This window comes from Melospiza georgiana, chromosome 11 (genome assembly GCF_028018845.1).
Source record: "Melospiza georgiana isolate bMelGeo1 chromosome 11, bMelGeo1.pri, whole genome shotgun sequence".
Lineage (NCBI taxonomy): Eukaryota > Metazoa > Chordata > Aves > Passeriformes > Passerellidae > Melospiza > Melospiza georgiana.
The window spans coordinates 14,722,853-14,745,690 of NC_080440.1; the positions used below are offsets into that span (position 1 = coordinate 14,722,853).

General features: G+C 47.5%; 1 protein-coding gene across 1 annotated transcript; it reads right to left on the reverse strand.

Moving 5' to 3' along the window:
• Positions 1-3,939: 3,939 nt before the first annotated feature.
• Positions 3,940-11,323, reverse strand: ALAS1 (5'-aminolevulinate synthase 1). Its single transcript, XM_058032253.1, has 10 exons — positions 11,046-11,323; positions 10,131-10,337; positions 9,006-9,161; positions 8,703-8,925; positions 8,065-8,249; positions 7,312-7,491; positions 6,979-7,143; positions 5,618-5,886; positions 4,755-4,917; positions 3,940-4,220 (listed from the first exon to the last, which is right to left on the reverse strand). Exons 1-10 carry the CDS (start codon positions 11,242-11,244, stop codon positions 4,060-4,062), a joined length of 1,908 nt encoding a protein of 635 aa, XP_057888236.1. The 5' UTR covers positions 11,245-11,323; the 3' UTR covers positions 3,940-4,059.
• Positions 11,324-22,838: the final 11,515 nt, after the last annotated feature.

Consider the following 22,838-nt stretch of genomic DNA (forward strand, 5'->3'; position numbering starts at 1 on the left):
ATTTGCAAGGCCTGCTGTAAAATATTTTTAAAGACAGGTTTAATGCAAAAAAAAAAAAAAAAAAAAAAAAAAAAAAAAAAAAAAAAAATCCAGCCCTGAATCAGTTTCTTTTTGTCGTGGAGAAGGAGGGAAGATGCTGCTCTGCAGGAAGCAGCCTCGGTGCAGGGAAGCTCCCTCTGTATATAAATGCTAATAAGCCTGGCTGATGCCACCGGAGTCATTTGACAAGCTGAGTCACCCTTCTCCTTCAGATCTTCCTCCCCTTCTGTGCTCAGTAATTTTTAGCTTGCCCAAATACTGAGGGGGAGTGAGGGCTGTGCCCCTTTTCCCACCTGTCCCACACACTGCCCCCAGTCCCTGCCATGCAGCCATTCCAGGTGACAGCCCCTGTGCCAAAGGCTCATGGTCGTGGCAGAGATGGCCGGGGCAGCCCAAAGCCTGGGCACCCTTCCCCTGCTATCTCACCCTGTCTCCTGTCCCATCCCATTCCACGTCCTTTCCTATCCTCCAGCCCATTCTCCATCTTCCATCCCTTCCTATTCTGTTATCACCTGTCCCCTCACATCCTATCTCATGTCCCCCATCTCATGCTTTCCTTTCCCATCCCAGCTTCTCTTTAAGGCTGGAGATCACAGTCTCTGCTGCTGCTGCTGCTGCAGAAGGCCTGGGGTTTGAGGTGATGCTTGGGAAAGCCACATTTGGCCAGCAGTGGCTTGTGCCACCTCAGGGTACGTGGCACTTGCCTGGCTGGGCAGGGGACAGCGGGCACAGCCTGTTTCAAACAGGAGGGGCAGCTGCAGGGGCTGTGGCTGAGCACCACACCCAGCCCCAGTGCTCAGGGCTTGTAACACTCACACACAAAGGTTCATGGACTCCACAGCAAACGAGCTGCAGAGTAAATGATATGACTGTGATGCTTTTCTTTATGGGATTCCCACGTGGGAAAGGGCAAAATCTCAGAGGAGCTGACAGGTTTGGCTTCCACTCCCCTGAGACCTGGAGCAGAGGGGCTGCAAATGAGTTACACCGGGTTGTAAGCTGAATGTGTGAATTAAGAGTCAATTGGCGCCTGGGCTATAAAACCTCAGGTGCCTGTGGCAAAGGGAGATGAGCCCTTGTCCTCCCTCCAATCCTTGGGGAATGGCAGGAGGCAGGTAGCAGCAGCAGGGAGGGAAAGGCTGTTTGCCTGTGGGGTAAGGATATCTGGGATCAGCCCCCTGGGATTGTGCAGGGTTGGGGGTCTAGGTTGGAAGGAGGGTGTCTAACCTAACCTAAACCTAACCTAACCTAACCTAACCTAGGTGATGAGGACTTGGGATCAAGCTGGAGGGTAGCTGGGGCACAGAACATCCCAAATATTCAGAGTCCAGCTGTGCTGTGGTGGGCTAGCAGCTCTGGGCCAGGGGCTACCTTGCATGAGGCTTTTGCTGCCTTGTGCCAGTGTGTGCCCCAACAGGAATGGTTTGTGGTGAATCCACACTCACATCCCCCCATCCCAGCTGCTGGCAGCAGGCCAGGGTGCAGTGCAAGGGTGTGTCCCAAAATGAATGGGTGCAAAGCACCAGGGATGGCAGAGCTGTGGGTTTGGGGGTGGCAGTAATGCCATGGCAGGAGCAGAAGCCCCTGCAGCTCCTCCCAGCAATGGGGAACACGTGCTCCTGCTTGCACTTGGAATGGTTTTGCTGCTCCTGTAGCACCTGGGGTTTCTCCTTTGTGTAAATAGGTTGGGAAATGGAGGGGGGTGTGAGTTTAGGGCTATGCAACATTTAACTAGATGAATCGTTCTGGCCCAGACAAATGTTAGCCATGGGTTTATGGCTGCATTCCTGCTTCCTCCCTCTGCCACTGCCATTGTCTGACCTTAAACATATTTTACTGATTACTTCCTCTATTATTTTTTCTGGGAACCAAACTGAAGTTTGCATAACTTATCCCTACTTATACAACCCCCCATTCAATTTTTATTTGCTGGGAAACAATATGTGTTTATTTTTTCTTTCTTTGTCCTTTCCATTGGGGAGAATTTATCTTTTAAATGTGCCATTGGATTTGTCTTTTGCAGTTAAGTGATGGACATCTGCTGGCTCTTTGCTGTGCCCTGGTTCTGCTTTCTCACTCTTGCTTGCCAACAGTAGTGTAAAGGTAATTTGTCACAGCTGATGTTAAAGGTGGGGAGGCACTGGCTGCCACGTGCTGAGGTTATTCGTGTTCCTGTCATTTCAAAGGTTGCCAGCTTTGAATCCTGGAGTTTGGTTCTTTCCTGATTAATTTGGAGACTTTTGATAGCTGGTACCTTCCTATGTCTTATTTCTTCTCCTTGGTAGAAGAAAGTGTTGAGTTGACATTATTAAAACTAGGGAGAAAAACTGGGCTTATGAAGTGGTTTGTAAAATGGACTGGGCCAATTCTGAAGGCTTTCAGTGAAAAAAAGCTAGAAATGCAAGTGGCCTGGTACTGTCAGAATATGGCCATGTGTGAGTCAACATGTTGTGTTATCTCCCACACACACTGATTGCTTACAGCTGTTCCCTGATTGTTGCCAGAGTTTGCAATGACATTGTTGGCATGTTGTGGTGCTGGGGCCAAAGTCCTTGGGAGAGGCTGATGGAGGAGCTGTGGCTTGTTAGTTTATGTCTCCAGTTAATGTAGGAATATAACCTAAAAGATAATGGGAAGAGCTCTGTGACAGATGCATGCATATGCATTGAGTTTTGGGCCACAAATGGTTCATGGCAAGGCCAGGCAGGTCACATCCTCCCTTCTACAGAGCACCTGCATGTGGCAGAGGCAGCCCCTTGGCTGGCTTGGCAAAGAGCTTTTTCAAAGCAGCTTGACTGCTTGGAAAGTCAAATGTTTTATAAAACTCTTCTGAGAATGGCAGGGTGCTTCAGTACATGCTTAAACAACTGGTGACTTCCAGCTGATGGTTTTGCCTTAATTTGGGATTGTATCTCCCCCCCACATGGCTATTTGTGATACTTTAACAGATCCCCGGTGGGAGGGAGCCTCACAGCACACACGTGAGTGTGCCAGCAGGGGGAAGTGCCAGGCTGGCTCTTTCCAGCCACAAAACAAGAGTCCCTGGGGAGAGTGGCTGCTCAGAGGCAGTGAAAGCCACTGCAGCAGTGCCTGACGTGCCTGCACCTGCCAGGAGCAGTTCAGTGCTCTGCCTGACTTTGTGCCAATACTGACCTCTGAGCAAAGGCACTCACCCAGAGAATTTACTTCCCCCTGTTCAAAGCAGGCCTTTGCTATTTACCAAAGCATTAAATAAGATAGGCCTGTTACACCCAATTGCTAAGGTTCCAGAGGGGTTGCATGGGCAGTACTGATGCCATCCCACAAGGACTTCTCTCAGAGACATGAACTATTATATTGCTTGCTGCCAGTTTTTACAGCCAGAGCCCACCTGCAATGGTGAACACACCTTCCTTTTCCAGCCCCTGCCAATCCACCACCTTGGTGTTCTGTCAGGTAGTCAGAAAATAGCACTTAATGCCATTAGCACCTTTTCCCTCAGTGTAGTCAATCCCAGAAGGGGAATGCTTGTGCACAAACTACAAAGGAAGAAGAGAGTAGCAGAGAGAGACAGCCATTCTAAACCCATTCTAAATGCCTGCCTCCCAAAACATGGGTGCAAGCTGCTTATAAGCAGCACTTCTCAAGGTGCTTAAGTATTATTGGGCATGTAGAAACTATCCCTGCATGCTTTCAGGAAGACGTCCCAGAGAAGCTATTTTCTCTTTTCATAATAAATAAACCCCATGCAGGAAGCACTAGTGAAGTTCTTTGGGCATAGTTATTGGACAAGCAGTAGTTCACCTGCAGGGCACAAAGCTGTAGAGCACTGTTTTATTCCATCAAATGCCATCCCACCCCCTGAGACATCAGTTCCAGTTCTGGAAGGGACACAGAGAAGCACACAAACACAACAGGGCATCATGGCTCTTGAACTTTATTTTCAGAGCGTAGTGCTTCAACTACAATTAAAATACTTGAGCAATTAAAAAATGTTACTGGCTCCATACTAGAGCTGGACACCAACTGACACTGCTGCTCTCATGCACTGACAGATACTAGTTTGCTCATGCCACTGAAGTAGGCTCGTTCTCTTTCACTCATCACTTCAAAATGCAGGGGTCGTCGACAGAAGTTGCATTCAGCTGAGGAGTGTGGTTTCAGCTCTAGACCAACATCCTTCCATGTAGCCAGCAGTTTTTCTGTTAAGAAAAGTTTATCAAGATCAAAGCTTAAGACTGGATTGCTTTAGAGAAGCAGCAGAAGTTGCAGCATATTTATTCTCCTAACAAGTGAGCAGGGATAATAGGATTACACTCTGACACAATCTACCTCTTGAAACAACTGGGCTGCAACTAAGTCTCAGCTATGCTCACATCACCTCTCCTGACAGGATCAAGGAGGATCTACTTTCTCTGAACAGATCCATGTTTAAGACAAGTTAACAGCTCAGCTGAGGACAGCTGAGTTTGGAATCCATGTAACATGTGAAGATTGGTTTGCACAATGCATGAGAAGAGCCCTGGCTGGGCTGCAGTGGCCTTGCAACTCTGATCCAAGTCACAGTGCACTGACCTTCACACCTCACACTCCAAGCTGGGAAGTGTGCAGGATGTGCTGCAGCAGTGGAAACAGGCTATCCAGCTCACGACATCTAAAACTTAAGCACTTTCCAAAGTACAAAGACTGCACAGACAGGAAGGATCTTCAGTGCCCTGCTGCAGGAGTCCACTCACCGATAAAATAACTCATCATCTGGGGGGTGTGGTGAGGGGTAGGGGCGATTCGGAGCAGCTCCTCTCCACGGGGAACCGTCGGGTAGTTGATGGCTTGGACGTAGATGCTGTGCTGGCTCATCAGCTTGTCACAGATCTCTGTATTTTTAGCAGCATCTGCAACCTGAAGTTCACAATTTTAAGTTACAAGAGCAACCAAAAGAATGAGAGTTGGTAAAATTGTCAGCCCAACTTAGCAAGATCTAAGAATCCAACAGGGCTGGTAAGTAATGTGTAGGTCAGAAAAAAAGGCAAAAGGTCTGTGTTGTATACAGATCAGACTTTTTCAATAGCTCTCAAAGATGGTTGACATAATTATGGCAAAATATATGTGTACGCCAGAAAAAAAGGCTAAAAGTCTGTGTTGGGCATAAGAACACCACTGCAGCCTGGGCAGGTAGCTGTTTACAACCCAAATCTTTTGGCTTGTTAGCAGTTTCCTTATTTTCTGTATACTGTTAGTGTATGAAACCCACGGTCTTTCTCCCTCTATTTTATATTTACACCAGACTTAAGGCAGGCTCCTGGCACACCACTGCTGAGCAACAGGGTGAGTTTGAATTTTGTGAAGGCAGTAACTAATGGTACATGTAACTAATGGTATGTATGAAACGCATAGTTTTTCTCCCTCTGTTTTATATTTACACCAGACTTAAGCTTAAGCCATACTCCTGGCATACCACCACTGAGCAACAAGGTGGGCTTGAACTTTGTGAAGGCAGTAACTAATGGCACATGTAACTAATGTACCTGATGGTACAGTGTGCTCACGGACAGCAAAATGGGCACCGCATCCCTGTGTTAACAGCACTCCCAGCGCTCACCCTGATGGGAATGATGTGGCTGGGGCAGTGCACCACGGGCAGCCCCGCATCCATCAGCATCTGCCTCATGAGCTTGACGTTGCGCTGGTGCTGGCGGCGCAGCGCCTGGCCCTCGGCGCCCTTGAGCGTGCGCACCGACTCCAGCGCCCCGGCCAGCAGCATGGGCGGCAGCGACGTGGTGAAGATGAACCCGGCCGCGTACGAGCGAACCGTGTCGATCAGGGAGCTCGTGCTGGAGATGTAGCCTCCCACACAGCCAAATGCTTTGCCTGAAGGAGAAAGTAAAAAGGTAAGTGGTTGGATTTGTTCTTTCCACCTATTGAAAAGCTCCAAGGCTTCACGTCGTTCCGCTTGGAGGAATGGGTTATTCTGACCACACATGTAATGTGGTCATGGCATGCGCCAGCTCCCCACCCAGTAATCTTGTATTTACTCAGCACATGGTGCAGCTTTGTTTTTAAGCTGATCTTGATAATGTGGATCTAGCTGCTGCACAGCAAGGACAGTTCATGCCTCTATCAAATACACAATTTTTGATTTTGGGGAAGACCTTCCAAGCCAAATTGTCAAGCAAGGACTTGAACAGTGACCCCAAGTGATCAACACTAAGTCTCTCAGCAGATTTAAAATAATCTGTTTCAGAGATGCTAGAAATAGCCTGTGATCCTAAGGAGCACACAAGGCTGTTACTGTGATTGTGCAGTTGATACCAGCCCTTCTTTCCAAATGTTTGGAGTGCAGAACACAGCCATAGACAGAATTAGGGTGTCTGGTGAACATTTCTGTTCCTATTAAGCTGTAAACCAGGACTTTAAGTTCCAAAGAGCATGAACTTTTCTAGTAAATTTTATTTATGTTTTAAAAGGTGTTTAAAAAACCTTTCAAATTACAGCAGTAAACTTACTCCTTAGCCTGCATTCTACTCAAATAATAGCAGTTGCTTCAGTACTTGCCAAATCTCTTTACATAACTCCCCATCTCAGGTTTCTAGATTAGGAGCACTCCATTTCACATAAAGGAACTAAGTACTACTAAATATAGAGAACTGCTCTACTAGCATTCTCACCTGAATTTCTTCTTGAGTTGTATAACATGCCACTGGAGCACTTTTTCCTAGCTTGCTTAAAAGAAAACCCCATACAAAGCTACCATAACAATTTCTAAGGCAGTGTAAGTAGCTTAACAGAAGCTTTTCAAACTGTGGGGCACACTTAAATCCCTTGGGCTTTCTGAAAAATCCTAGGCCCCAGCAGCCCTTAACAAGTTCATTTGACTAGACTGATTTTGAGCTAACCCAGTTAATTTGGCAGCTCAGCAGCTTTGCAGCCTCAGCTCCTGCAGGAGTGCCAGGCTGTGCATACCCAGCGTTCCAGAGATGATGTCCATCTTGTGCATGACTCCGTCCCGGTCTCCTATCCCGCCTCCTCGGGCTCCGTACAGCCCCACAGCGTGCACCTCATCCACAAAGGTGATGGCCCCGTGCTCGTGGGCCACATCACACAGCTCCTCCAGAGGACAAACAGCACCTAGAAACCAAAGCAGTGACTGGCAGTTTAGGATTTTCTGTACGACTGGATAAACTCCAGAAGTACCCCCAGACAACCGCTACAGAACTGTACACTTTGAGACCTAGAACAGATGATCTGAGGACTAACTGCCCCAGAAACAGAGAAGAGGCTTTGAGGTCAGCTTACCATCCATGGAGTGAACAGTTTCAAATGCAACAATTTTAGGGGTGGATGGATCAGACTTTTTCAATAGCTCTCGGAGATGGTTGACATCGTTATGGCGAAATATATGTTTTGGCACCCTGCTGTTACAGATCCCCTGGATCATGGAGGCATGGTTTCCAGAATCAGAGTAGATCTCACAGCCTGAGGAAACAGGTTACAGCCCAGTTACATTAGGAGTAAGTATAGAAAGCATTAACTGATTCTTAGCATTGCATTATGTATGGCAAGAGTTTAGGAAACAAGGGTAGCTTGTTCTTGAAAGTAATGCTCTTGATCAAAAGAGCAAGTTACAGATCATGAAGCAAGAATATTTGAGGTTTATTTTAGGCATTCAAATTAAGACAAATGAGAGCTTTGAGAAAATAGTTATCTAACTATCCTAACTTCTGAAGTGAGAGAGAAGTTCATCCCTTCCAGTGGGAAGAAAGCAAATTCTGCTGTCTCATTTTCAGGTAGAGTTTAACCACAAGAATAGAAGACTCAGTTTATGTAATTCCTCCAGCAGTTGCCAGCTCACAAATCTCAGTCTCAATAGGTTGATAGTATCATTTGTACTGAACATAACTTGAATATGATATTAAAACCAGCAAACCACACTCTGCAAATGGATTAGGGTGAATCCTCACTTTGGACAGCTCTTTGTGAAACATACTCCCAACAGCCTGGGGCAAGGCTGTGTTTTTGTGGCAACACAGGTGCAGTTTGAGATCTCACCTGGCAGCATTTTAGCTAGAGTGAAGAGAGTGGAGTCATTGGCTACAAAGCAAGATGAGAACAACAGTGCTGCATCTTTTCCATGAAGATCAGCTAGTTCTTTTTCCAAGTCGACATGAAATTTACTTGTTCCTGATATGTTTCTGGTACCTCCTGCTCCAGCACCATGTTGTTTCAGTGTTTCCCTAAAGAAGGCCCAAGAGAGGAATTAGCATTGCTGTGGGACACACAGAAGAGTAAAGGATCATTGCTGAAAACGTTCTGGTACATAATCAGGACTGTTCTAAAAAACTGGCAGCAAAAAGCAGCTGCTGGGTCTTGGAGCAACCTGCACACTCAGGAGTCCAGCAAGGTCAGATATCAGTGGCCAAGCACAGCTGCAATATACCATCCAGTTTATCTGGTAACATTTGGGGCTTTTAGAGAAGATCCAAGGAGCACAATCAGTGACCAATACACACAGTGTAGCCCTGGATCTGAACACTAAGGGACCACTCAAGAAACAAGTGTAACCTTAACTGCACACCAAGAATCCCATCAGAAGCAACTTATGTCCCGCAGTATAGAAATCAGTTTTTCAGAAGCCTTGCCACAAAACACAGCTTGAAAACCCCTCTTAAGAGCACAGCAGCACTCACATCACTGCTCCACAGACACGAGGGTGGCGGCTCATGCCCAGGTAGTCATTGCTGCACCACACAGACACCTCCTTCTTGGTGATCAGGGAGTCGGTGTAGTCGTCTGCCATGGGGAAGATCTGTGCCTTGCGGTTCACGGTCTTGAACACCCGGTAGGTGTGATCCTTCTTCTTCTCATCTATCTTCTTCTCAAAGAACTGATCATACTGGAAGGTGGAGACAGCTGAAAGGAGACAGACACTTCAGCACACAGGAAATAATCACAACAGACCAGGCCTCTGGGGGTTTTCCAGACATTCTTACATTTTGGCAAGTTATCCTGAAGCAGATGAGAGACGCTTTCTGGTTTTTGCTTCAGCATAATATCCTTAAACTTCTCGAGCAAGCCACTCTGCTCTGCTCCCTCAGCCTCAATCTTTCTCACCGTGGAAGTACTTGGTATTTTGGCAAATTCTGTACCTACAGATATTGTAATAAATTCCAGTGAGTTTGTTTGGTTTGAAACAGTGAAGTAGGTTGAATTCAGCAAAGCAAACATTTTAAGTAAAACCAACATTTCAATCTTTAGGAAGTACATGTCCAAAACCCCATGTTGATCCTGCTAGGATGAACTGTTTTATTTGCTTACAAATTTGCCTTTCACAAGACAGAAGGATTAGCCTTGCTAATCAATCACAGTACAACAGGCAATTTCCTTATAATGTCTTTGGTTCATCATGACTCAGAGAATCACACTATACAGCTACAGCACTCATCTGAAAGGATTGCTACACACCTAACTGAAAGCAGAGCTCTAGTCAGCTGCTTCCTTTTTGTTCTGTTAGCACAGATTTTTTTTTTAAACTATGCCACAGAAGGCAATCAGGAAAGTAAAATAAGCCTTCTGAGACAGGCAGCAAGGCTTTACTGACACTGCTCAGAAGATCCTTCCTCTGAAGGACAGCCCTTCCACACTACCACTGCAAGCCAGCCAACACCCTTTAGTTCCATAAACAGAAAAAAAACACCCCAAAACCATTTGCCTGCTTTCAAGCTTGGATTTGTGCTGGTACTTGCCTGGTGTCTTGACACTTTGCTCCAGCTTTAGATATAAAGCCTTTGTCTAAACCAGCACCGTGGCAAAACTCTCTACAGATCTAAGCATCGGCTTGGGTGCGAGTGTACCAGCTTGACTCACACATCTAGAGCCAGCCAGCACATCAAAATACAGCTCATGGTATTCCCACATCAGAACCACCCAGGGAAGCCCTGCACAACGTCACAGGTATGTCACTAACACCTACATTCTCCAGCAGCTTTTCCCTGCAGTCTCCCCTAATCCCAGCTGCATCACTTCAGTGGTGCCTGTCAGACCAGGAATGCTCCACATCCGAGAAGGCACCAGAAGCTCTTGGGAGGAATCACTGCTTCAGTGCACAGAGAACGTACCTTTCCTGTCAGCCTGCACTTCCTGCACATCCTCCTGCAGCTCCAGGCTGGCTTTGCAGAAAACATTGCTCTTCTTGTGGTTCATCTGAGCTGCCAGGAATGGGCATTTGGTACCTGTACTCTGGTTACTGCTGGCAGGTGGGTGGCCAGCAGGAAGCTGGGCTCCATCTGCATTCTGCTGGGCCGCTTCTTTGACATTCTTGGCCTCTGAGATGGGGGCAGAGAAGGGAAAATATGTCAACTTCATCATTTTAATACACTGGTTTCAGTTTCTTGATCCATTTTTTTGGAATTAATTTGGCAGGACCCATTCAAAATTATTTAACTGAGCAGTCACATTTTATTTATACAAGCACAAAATGCCAGTAACACCCAAGGGACATCTGTACCCTTTGAGGGGCAGAAATATCTCTTTCACTCCCAACGGGAATATTTAAGGAAAGACTGGATATGGCAGTAAAGGCCATGGTTTAGTAGACATGGCAGTGTTCAGCCATAGGCTGGACTCGACCTCGGAGGTCTTTTCTAACCTAACAGTGATTCTGCGACCTTCTTTCGAGGACTTTCTGCGATTCTTCAGCCGTGCAGCTTCCTCTGCTGCAAGCCTCAGCTCCTTCCCCTGAGTGCCTGGGGAAGAATTCCCCAAGGAATATTCCCGGGTGGCATGAAGGGCCACCGTACCGTGACAAACACCGCTCCGAGACCCAGGAACGCGGATCCCACCCGGGGCTTGCCGCAGGACGCCCCAACAGGCCGGTCCCTGATTCATACCACGATCACAAATTTTATTACCGCGGACATTTCCAGGATTAAGCAACCCCTGCCTACTCCAGAAGTTTTCCCCCGTGACATGCAATGTCTGTGTTATTTTTTCCCCCCTCAGGGACCCTCGGCTCGCTCCCCGGCCGTACTCACCGCGGCGGCCCGCGGGGGTCTCCTCCTCCGCCTGCTGCCCGCGGGCGGCGGACGTGGCGAGGGCGCGGGCGGCCGGCGGGGCCGCCTCCATCATGCGCGGGCAGTGCTGTGCGTACAGCAGCAGCGACGGCCCAGCCTTCTGCAGGAACGCCTGGGACACACGGGCCAGGAACGGGCAGCGCCGCACGACCGCCTCCATCCTCGCTATCGGACGGGACACCGGAGGTGACGGCAAAGCGACACTGCTGACGAGAAGGCGACACAACGCTGCGCTCTCGCACTGCCGGCTTTATAGAGCCGGGGGGCGCGGCGCAGGCGCGGCGGGGCTGCGCAGGCGCGGGGAGGGGCCGAGGGCGGTGCCCGGCGGCTCTGGGCTGTGCTGGGCTGTGAGGGACTGGAGGTGGAATGAGGGTACGGGGGGAAAGCTTTGAGGGAATGGACGCGTCCCGGGAACAGGGAGAGATCTCCGGGGGTCGTGAGAGACTGGAGGCGTCCTGAGCATGTGGAGAGGCGCAGGGGTTCGTGAGGGGCTGCAGGCGTCCCGAGGACAGGGAGAGACCCCCGGGGATCGTGAGGGACTGAAGGAGTCCTGAGGACAGGGAGAGACCCCAGGGGTCGTGAGGGGCTGCAGGCGTCTCGAGGACAGGGAGAGACCCCCGGGGATCGTGAGGGGCTGCAGGCGTGCAGACCCCCGGGGGTCGTGAGGGCTGGAGCGGGTGTGGGCGCCATGGGGTAATAGGGGCGCTGTGAGGGTGAGCGGGAGGCTGAGCCGCTCTCGCAGCGCTGTGAGGGCACGGAGGGGGTTTGGGTAGGTTTTGGGGGTTTGCCGGGGGTCTGTGAGGGGATGGGGCAGCCGGCTCTGAGCGGGGGCTGTGTGGGCATGGCCCGCACGGGAAGCGCTGCTCCGGGTTTCCCCAGAGCCCCAGGCTGTGCAGTGCCTGTTTCCCAGAAGGTTTGGGCTCCCTCGCCCCAGGACAGGAGACTCGGGGTCACCCCAGCGCGCCCGTTCGTGGGAAAAGGCGAACTCTGGGTCAGCTGCACTGGGGGAAATCCAGCGCTGCTCGGACGCGTCTCGGTGTCTTGTTCCTAAATGACTCCCTGCAGAACCCGTGCCTGGGGCTCAGGTAGTGATGGTGGGATCCTGAACTCCTCTCACTTTTCCTACAGCTAGTATTAATTTAACAGCTACTCTGTGGGTGATGCTCAGACTTTCACTATTGCATTTTTGCCAGGTTTTGAAGGGAAGAACAACAGCAACAAGTAACACAGTACCTTTCATTCTCTGGTTTGCAATGGACGTTAAAGCTTGTGTGCTTACAAGAGTATTTGGTGGGGAGAGTAATGGTAAAAGGAGTTCTCCTTACGTGTGTGGCCATTCAAACAACAGTAGTGCTACTTCCTGTAAGCGCTGACTGCTCAAGTGTGGAAAGAATGGAGAAGGAAAAACGACAACACATTTTTTTCCCCCATCTTGTGAAACAATTTCACGGAAGACAGGATTTGGGTAGAGAGCCAAGAGCTGTCTTGGGTGCTTTGGGGCAGGAGTGGGTTTTGTAACAGGTGTGGAGTTTGGAGGAGAGCTTTCTTAAAGGTCACTCCTGGCTCTTACCTTGCATGAAGTCACGTTGTTAGTTATTAGAAGGTGCTCATGTAGCATTACTAGAGAAGTACAAAGCCTGTATAGGACTGTGGCTGCTGAACACAAATTTGACTTAAAAAAACACTTCTTTAGCATTTAGGTACTGCAGATTAATCTTTAATCTGGGGGACAACCAGCAAGGTATTTGCCTGACCCTCTTTTATTCAGCACTGACTTGCTTTGAGGATGCTGCATGCAGTTTGTAAACTTTGGGATCTGAGTAAATTGTTCAGGAAGAAAACCTCTTAGTCAAATGTCAGATTTGATGTCAGCTCCAGTGTGTTACTAAGCTCTGAGGCAGGAAATGGGACAGAGTTCTGCCCTCATGTACTACTTACAAAGCCCTGAAAAAGTTAGCTGGGGTTGTACAAGGCAGGGTGTGGGATTTGGGTTTTAGTAGGGCTTTAGTAGGAATGTTTTAAGCACAGTTCACTTCTTGCTTATTAGAAATTTAAGACAGTGTTATATAAGAATTCTCAATGCTCAGATCTTAACTCAGTATTTGTCGGTGTAATGCATAATTGGTGTCATTATATGTGCTAGTTTTAATTTGTTCTGTAGATAAATTATTAAAGTAGGGCAGTGGTATTTGACCTCAGCCTCTGAAGCAGTTATGATAGCAGGAGTCCTGGTCATTTGGTAATACCAGAATAGTGTTTTGAATTATTAGTTCAGTTGCTCATTAAGAATTTTTTTTTCCCCTCCCACAACTGTGTTTTGGGTAGTGTTACATGCCTCAAGCATTTAGCAAAATAATAAGTTTAAAGGCACCTGATCTGTGCTTCAGATTATTGCTGTCCCTGTTTCCTGGAACATCAGCATTTGACTCTCTACCCTGAAGTTTTGTATCACATCAGTTATTCTAAAGATTGAGGGAGCATCGCAGCATTCTAACTTGTGGATACCTGGCAAGTGTCCTTAGAGCACAGTTCATGTGTCTGGGCCTAAGGGACCACTCCTGTGCTCCTGGGGTTAATTGCAGTTTTAGCAGCAGAAACCAAGTCCCATAAGCTTGATTTATAGTATGTTGTGGGTGTTTTTCTTTCTCCTCCTATTTTCCCTTAACAATTGTCCATGATCCTTAGCTCGGAGGGAATGTGTGTTGCTGTAAGAGGCACCAGAGAAAGGTGTTGAGCAAATGAGCACAAATCTGCTGCAAGAGGCTGCAGAGCTTGTCTGCCTGGACACCTGCCACAGCAGGTTAGATCCCTCAGAAATCTGCTAATCCTCCTTTATCCTGGTGATGTGAACAGCAGCATCCTGCCATGGTGTGGGGCTGAGGGATTGTGTGTTAGTCTGCGTGGCTGCAGGAATGCAGAGGCTGCTGGCTTGGTGTTCAGCGGTGCATGGGAAGCCTGAAGTGCATCTGCTTTTTCCACAGACATCATTCAAGGCTGGCAGCTGAGACACTGTGACCTTGGCTATGACATGGAGATCTCCAAATGGAGCAGAGCTCAGCTTTCCTGTCAGACTCCTCTCCAATCTGTGCTGTTCATCACACACTCCAACAACTCTTCTTTTGAAGCTTGATTTTGGTGAATTTATTTAACCTTGTGCACGACGGGAATTGCGCAGAGCCGCGGAGTGACGTTAACTTGACCCTCATCTTGGAGGGTGAGGAAGGAACTGTCCTTGTCAGTGCACAGAGCTGGCTGCAGCTCTGGGAGCAGCAGAGCAGGGAAAAGTCAGGAAAAGGGGGTCTTGTCAACTGCTCTGCCAGTGTCCTTCCTCCCTTTGGAAACTCTGCCAGAGCTTACGCGTTGAAGGTGAAGTAAATACTAATAAAGCTGCTGTTAATTAAAATTTCTTAGGGCTTCAGTGGATTAATTAAACGGTGTTTAAGGATGTTAATTGTGGCAGTGTATTACTGCCATCCTACAGGGCTCAGGAGAAACGAATGCTGTTTGCCACACTGCAGGAGGAGCACAGTGTGCAGCAGGAGGGAACAGGGGCCCATCCTGAGAGAGGAAAATCAGGCTTAGACCAGAGAGAGGCAGCAGGTACAGCAGGCAGGGGAGAAGGAATGGCTGCTTGGCACTATGGAAAGAGCAGGGGAACATGTAATAAAGGAGGAAAAGGTGGCCTGACAAAATGTAGCTCAGAAGGTATTTCCTTACTGAACCTATGTTTTGGAGCAGCCTTTACAGAGACCAGATGGACTGAGCACAGGAAGACCAATCTGCCTGAAAGGCTCCTGTGTTGCTGTGGCAGAGGAAGAGAAGGGAAGACTCTTGGCTATCCTGAGAGCCTCTGCTGATTTAAGTTTCCTAAAGCCCATTCTGTTCTGATGATTTGTCAATTTCTTAGCTCAATAAAAGTTAAGGGAAAACAAGGTTAAATTCCAGCAGTTTGAGTGGAGGGTGAGAAGCCACAGGAAGTGCTTCCCATAGAGGAAATTGAAATGGGGAAAAATGCCCTGCCATAAGATCATGTTAATGTCTGCAGATGTCCCTGAAGAGTTGCTGGTGAGGATGGTCTCTTTCCATGTTGCTGGTTTACATGTAGGGTCAGGTGTAAGTTACAGTTACCTTGAATATTTCTCTCCCATCCCTCTTCTCTCAAGCATGTTTGTACCAGCATTCCTGGAAGCAGAACGGGGTTCACAGGTTTGTAGCATTCATCTCCCCTTGCACTTGTCTACAGGTAGCTCCTTTCATAAAATTTTCATGAAATTTATGCTTTGAAGAGAGCATTTACATACTTAGCAGAAAAGCAAGGGTCAGAGCCCTTCTGCCTTCAGCCTGTTCAAATGAAAGGCTGTAACTGCACCATAATTAGCAACATCTAATCCCTTTTGCCCACTTCTGAAGTCAGGACTGTGCATATTCCTAATATTTTCCCATCCTGTCAGTGTCAGAGAGGGCAAGCCAGAAAAACAATTCCCCCTCCCCATGCACAAACCCTTGCCTATATTGAGATCTGAAATTTCCGAGGGAGTGGGTGTGATCCTGACATCTGGATTTAATCCAGACTCAGATTCCAGGCTTCATCTGAGAACTTCCACCTCCGGCCCTGAGACCAGCAGTTCTTAGAGAGGATTTAGTTTATTTACCTTTTAAGGCAAAATCGGAGGCCTGTTCTAGCAGCTGCACAGTGACAGTTCTTCCCATGGTGGATTTCTTTAACACGTTTCCTGATTTGGAGCCAGTGTCTTCTTTACATGACAGAACAGGAAATCTCATTTCTTTCTAGGACCCTCTGAGCAGCAGAGACTTGGAGCAAGCTGGAGGAGCTGCTGGGTGCTGGGGAGTGGCTGAGCAGCACCCCTGCCTCACTGACACAGGCCAGGCAAGATCCATACCCATCTCATACAAACGAGTGTGAGTTGTTTTGTTCCCTGCTGCAATGGATCTCCTCAAATCCATGGGCTGCTGGTGGGCCCTCCCAAGGCTGTTGGGTCAGGACACTTTTCCTGGCTGCCAGGAGTTGCCCACTGCTGCAGAGGAGTTTGGTTTCCTGGCAAAGTCCCATCACAGGGGGTGAGTCAGGCTCAGTCTGGGCAGTGGAAGCTGTTGCCACCCTCACACAAGGTACCTTGCTGTCCCACTGAAGGGCACCACCCCACACTGCTGCTGCAGTCCACAGCCCAGCTGATTAACACATCCACCAGTGGCTTATCCTAAGTCCAGAATATCTCCCTGATGTCTCTCCAGTTGCTTCAGATGTGGAAAATCACATAATAATTTTTTTAATCTTTCATTGATGAGTTTGTCTTGCTTTGTGCAGCACATAGCAGGAAATGATACACTAATCCTTCCAGCTACTGTGTGCTTTGCTGCACTTGCCATGACTTGCTTCCACACCCTCATTTCCTCCTCTCTCCCACAGCTTTCCTCCTTCTCTTAGAAAGAACCAGTAGACACCAACCAGTATACTTTTAGTTATGGTTATTGAAGTTTTTGCTGCACTTGCCATGACTTGCTTCCACACCCTCATTTCCTCCTCTCTCCCACAGCTTTCCTCCTTCTCTTAGAAAGAACCAGTAGACACCAACCAGTATACTTTTAGTTATGGTTATTGAAGTTATTCAGCCTGTCATTTTTCTTGCATATCTCAGCCCTCACTTCTCACTAAGTACTCAGTCAGAGACAGCACCTTCTACATCCAGTTTAGGAGCTCTACTCAAAGAGAGCAGAAATACCTTAGAAAATGTGAATTCAAGTGGTTCCTATATTGAAGGTGTGAGGATGGGGAAAGGACTTGGATTTTTAGTCAGAGATCTTTATAGAAATAGAATGGAGTTTTCCAATAAGTATTTAAATAGATAGTCTGCTTCTCTATTGGAAGGGCAGCTGTCAGAGGAGAGAAGTGTTTGTCTCTTCTTCGAATTTAAGTGCTTTAGGCCCAGAAAGGCACTCAAGTCATGCTTATGTAGCAAAGCATCTTTGCTATAGCAGGTATCTCTAGTGAGAGCCCTGAGTCTTGCTCATACCTGTGCTACTGTGGGCTTTGGCAGACAGGTGGAAGTCAAAGCAGAAGGGGAATTGTCCAAGTCTTTGAAAACAAGAAATCAACCCACAGCAGTGAAAAATGCTGTGCTGGAGCCTATGGGCTCTCTCCCTTAAAGCAATGTCAATGTTAGGTGTTTTCTGTCAAGAAGATTGCTAGAAAGCAAGAAGCAGACCTTGTTCTCTCCCTCTTGTCCTCTAAAAATATGCTGGTGTTGGCTGGGATAGAGTTAGTGTTCTTCATAGCAGCTTGTGTAGTCTGTGCTTTGGATTTCTGATGAAAACAGCAATGATAACAGAGAGACATTTCAGTCATTGCTGAGCAGGGCTTGTGCAGTGTCAAGGGCTTTTCTGTTTCTCACACTGCCCTGCCAGCAAGTAGGCTGGGGGCATGCAGAAGTTGGGAGGGGACAACCCAAACTGAGCATATTCCACACTATATGACATCAAAATCAGCAGTTAAATTGGGAGGGTTGAGGTTGGCTGGGGTTGTCATAGCTCAGGGACTAGCAGGACATCAGTCAGTTGGTGGTAAGCAATTGTTTTCTTTTGCATCACTTGTTTTCTCTCTGTTACTTTTGTCCTCTTTTTTACTTATTAAACTGACTTTATCTCAAGCCACAAATTTTTACACTTTCACCCTTCTGATTATCTCCCCCATCTGAGAGAAAAGGGGGACTAAGTATGGGCTGTGTGGGGATTTGGTGCCTACTGGTGTTAAATCATGACCAAAAATCATCTCTCTGTCTTGTCTACCTGTCCCATGGGCCTGCCATGGACACCTGAGAAGGCAGTAGCATAATAAAACTGCCCTCACTCCTTTCCAGTCACCACAGACTCAGATTGTTACAGAAAGTGAAATCCTTTGTATAAATTGATGTCCTTTTTTTGTCAAAATGAAGATTCCCTGAGTGGACAGTTTTTAATCAGTACTATTTCCTGCAGCCTGTACATGCTGCCTTTCTGTTCCCAGGTGTAGCAATACAAGCAAGATTGCCTTTTCAGCCTGGGAGTAGGGGTAAAGGCATCCAGTGAACTCCTAGTACACCTACTAGTGTACTAGTCACATTACACCTGCTAGTAAGGCTTGTTGTTGTTGTTGTTTGTCTCAGCAAAGGTTTGTAATTCTTTTACACATCTGGTAATACAATTTCTGCTGCAAAGGTCAGTGAAATCCAGTGAGGTAAGGAGAAGCATTTCAGGATGAAGTACCTGCTGATGACGTGAGAAGGTGGGGGAAAATCCTGCTGCTGGCTAGAGCCAAGCTGGGCGTTTCTGTGTAGGTGTTATCCCATGAACGAGTACCCAGTGAGGCAACAGAACTCTGCTAGCTGGGTGCCTTTTCTCCTTACCCAGTCATTCCATAGCATTACATATTGCTGGCTGTGAGACAGTTTTAAGAACTGTTTTGGAGAAAGCAAGCAGTAACAGAGTAAAGTGTAAAGTGGTTTCATCTTTCATTGTTTCCACCAATGGCTAGGGAAATGTTATAGTTGTAGAATTAGTTGTCATAGTTAATATTGGATGCTAGAGTTGTACAGTCAGAGTTAGCTCCTTGCAAGGCATAATCCAAAGGATTGAGGCAAAGTGGCCAAGCAGTAGAGCAGAAGGATGCCTCACATTTAAGTAGAGGTTTTGCAGACATGAAAATAGCATGAGAGTGTGTGGAGTGTGTGGTAACAGGGGGTATAAAACCTCACAGAGCCAAACTCTCCTGTGAGTGGAACACCACAGCCTGTGTATACACCAGGAAAGGTGGAAGAATGAGCTTACAGCCTTCTTGGAGTCCAGCTCCAGATGCTTCCAGCTCCCAGTGTGCATTCTGCCCATGGCATTTGCTGTGCTGTTTTGCAATAGCTCCTGTTGCTTAACCTATGAGATGCAAGACATGCTATTCCTCCTTATGCACTGAAGATTACAGATAGAGGGTGGTGATAAGTTATTGAAATGAGAAGAGTGTCAGCTATAGGGAAGAAGGGGCCTTGTGCTGAAACATGAAGGGAGGAAATTAGCACACTGTATCTCCAAATCTGAACTTGAAAGCTGCAGATCAGAGAAACTCTGTGACGTATTGAGATTATTGGAGTATGCAAGGCTTCCATTTCTTGTTTGCTTTGGTACTGAAGCTTCCCAAAAGCTGCCAAGTGCTCTGTGTGCCCTGTCTTACAAACAGCCTCAGTCATGCAAAGCTCTGACTCCACTTCCAAGGCTCCCAGGCTGCTCTGCCTGCCAAGAGGCACAGGCAGTACCAGGAGCAATGAGGATGCCAGGACAGCTGGATTGGGAGGTTTCTTGGGGTACTGTGACCCTGCTGGCAGCTTTGTCTGCACTGGTTTACTAGACCTGATGGTTCTGCAGCTGCTTTGAACATCATTCCAGCTGAGATCTGTTGGACTAGAGGACTCAAAGGAGTGAGCTGTCTCTGGCTTGGTGTGCTGAGCAAACCTAGTTGTGTTGTGTTGGCTTGGGGTGGTGGTAGTGGTGGGAAAATATGGTGCTCTTCTGTCTCCAGGAGATGTGGTAAAGAACTCTGAGCTTTCAAGGTCTTCTTTTCAGGAATCTCTCTGCTTAATTGGGGGTTAGGCATGTGCTCTCTCTTGGAAATGCATCTTATCCCAGCCCTGGGCAAAGATGAAAACTGATTCTAGAGAATGTCCTAGAAAGAGATGGAAGTGCAAACATTACATAACAAAAAGGTTGAGAGGGGTCAGCTGAGACATTAAGATTGAATTTGCAAAAATACAAACCCAAGGTTAAATCATTGTCTTTACCTCTGTGCCTGGTTTCTCATGTCCCACTGACTGTAAGAGTGGGAGGGAGAGTGCATCACTATTGCTGGCTTAGCACTAGTGATTGACCTGTGTGCTGTGGTTTTATAGAGAGCTCTGATAACCTTATGGATATATACATTAGATAATTTAGGCTCTTCACACTTTCAACCCAGAAATTCCTGCAGACATCCCTCAAGCTTTTAGGAAAACTGGGGTGTAGTTCTGATGATTTAGTTTTGTACTCCTTATCTTTTTTTTTTAAAGACCTTTAGTCTTGAAAAGTCTGTGCTTCAAAGTTTAATTTGAAAAGGCAATTCAGAATTCAGGTTCTCAAAAAGATGCATTGTGTTTTCACTGTGAAGTTTAATAATGCATTAATTAATACAAAATAAAAGTAATTCTATGTTACTCCAGGTGACCTGTTGTGAGACACCCTCTCTAGGCACTGGTAAGGATGATTGATCACATGGGGAGGAAGCACTGAGTGAGGTGTGGTGGCTCTTGTGGAGACAGAACTCAGGGCTAAGGATAACTGATGGTTCTCCAGCCCTCAGTAGCACCAGACAAATTTCAAATTAGCTCCACTGCACAAGGCTCTTGCTGGCCACAAGTGGCTGAACTGTTTCCCCAGAAGCCCTGATGGCAGTTTTATATTTCCTTGTAGTTCTTTGGCACTTTGAAGTCTGCAAATACAGCACATAATGATGGATTATTGCAGTGTTTAACAAGTAGAGGTGTGGTTGGGTTGCTTTGCAATGTTTTTCCACAGCCCATTCACTACTTTAAGGTTAGTTGTTCTGTCTCTGATGGAGTGTGCTGAGCAATCTCTGTGTCTAGGTTGGGTTTTTTTCTCAAGCTGAATTTTGAGGCAACAATACCTTGCAAGGAGTAATTCTGGGGAGAGATGCCATGCTAGGCCATGCACACTTATTGGCCAGGCTCTGATATCCTCTCCAAATGTTCATCCTCTCCAAATGTTCATCCTCTCCAAATGTTTATCCTCTCCAAACTGCAGCAAGAATGAGCTACAGTAGTGGAGGGTGTGGTGCCTGAGAAGGGGACAGCCACCATTTCAACCACAAAACAGGAGCCAACAGTTCCAACAAGTGAGGATGGGCAAACCTTCTGGATCTTTGTGCTCTCTAGTGCTGAAATCCACAGGGATCTTCAGGGCTTGTGTAACACCTGGCCTTGCACTTGGGTTGGAAGAGGCAGAGAGGAGGCTGCTGCTTAGCACAGCAAACAGCTCTACTGTTCTTTGGGGGATATGATGGGGGCAAGCTCTGAGTGCACTTGTGAGCCTTTGAGCCATGGATTGCTCTGTGAGAGCTGTGCTCTCTGTACTTCTCTCTTGGAAAGGTGCCAATCTTTCCTGTGTTTCCTTCAGCTTTGTTCCCAAAACTGCCTGCCTCCTCCACAGTAAAAACTCTGTCAGGATTATTTACCATGAAGAACACGGAGATTTTGAGCAAGTAATTGAAATTTAAAGCTCTAATTACAAGAGCAAATAAACTAGAGATGCTTCCTGAGCTCATATTTTAATTAGAAGAAGTGATTTCAGTGCATCCTTCCCCAAGTCCTGGCACTGTCTCTTGGGTTTGATAGCCAGTGACCCAGTTTTCATGGAATGATCTCACTGTAGTACAGTCCCTCACCCAGCTGCACTTGGATCAGGGAGAACAGTGCATGTCTACAGGGATGGTGCATATACTGTGAATTTGATTGCTCTGCTTTTCAAAGTTTCCTTGGGTAGAAATACTGTTTTATGTTTACTTGGCAGCTTTTCTCCTTTCTAGTTGTCCTGGTTTAATTGTCTGTTCCCTGGCGTGCTGTCAGTTGTTCATGTTGGGGAATACAATGCCTTTGGGGGTGGTGGTGGTGAGCACAAGTGGCACTTTAATAAAGGTCCCCAGAGACATGGCTTTAGTACTAAGCTGCCCCCCTCTCCCAACAGTTGTCAGTGTAGAGCTTATTAGTCATCCATCTCTCCTCTGAAACACTATTTTTAATGTTTCTGTTCTGTGCTGAGTCCTCAAAAGCTCTGTTAGGTGTTGCTGTTTTTGCTGACAGTGGCTGCTTTTTAATTGCTCAGGTAGCAAAAGCAGGGCTTGAAAACTCAATCAGCATTATCCTGTCTTATCTTGCTGTCACCAGTGGATTTAAGCAGATCAAGATATTTGTATGGATCATGTGTAGAGGCAAAACACAACCAGCTGTAGAGGCCAGGGCAGGTGACATTTACCTAGACTGCTCTCCCAGTGCCAGCCATCCATGGCCTTGCCCTGTCAGTCTCTGCTCCCTGTTGGCAGATGTGCTCTCCACTGTCATGGGCAGGATCAGCTCTTTCTGCCAAGTGAACAGCCTGGCTTTGCCAGCAAGTGACCTCTCCCACTGCCAGCTGCAGTGTCAGGCCCTTTTCTCCTCTGGCCTTGATGCCCCTCTGCAGCACCCAGGGCTGTGACTGCCTCTGAGGCAGCCCCAGCAGAGCAGCTGGTATCTCTTAGATTCCCCCAGAGTTGTGGGAAGTGACTTGGGACAGCACACCCCACCCAGCACAGGGATGTGCAGAGGGGAAGAGCAGGACTGCAGGTGGAGCACAGCCCAGGGATCCAGGATTCAGCTGTCCATCAGGATTTGGTACAGCTCCTCTGCTGGAGCCTCATGTCTGCCTGCCCTGGTCTGTTTTCAATCTCATCACTCTCCTGTGCCATGGATTATGTCAGTGTGGTTTGGGCAGGGGTTTGTGAACAGGCTCTGGGTTGCTGTCACTTCCTCAGGGGACATGGCAGGAGCCTGGTGTGTCTGCTGGTTAAAAGCTTGGCAGGGAGCAGGCTTGGCAAAGCAGATGCTGCTTGGCTTGGGTCTGGCATAACCTCTGGCCTGCTTTTTTGCTTAATGAGCCACCTTATCTGTCATGTTCCTCATGGCAGATGGG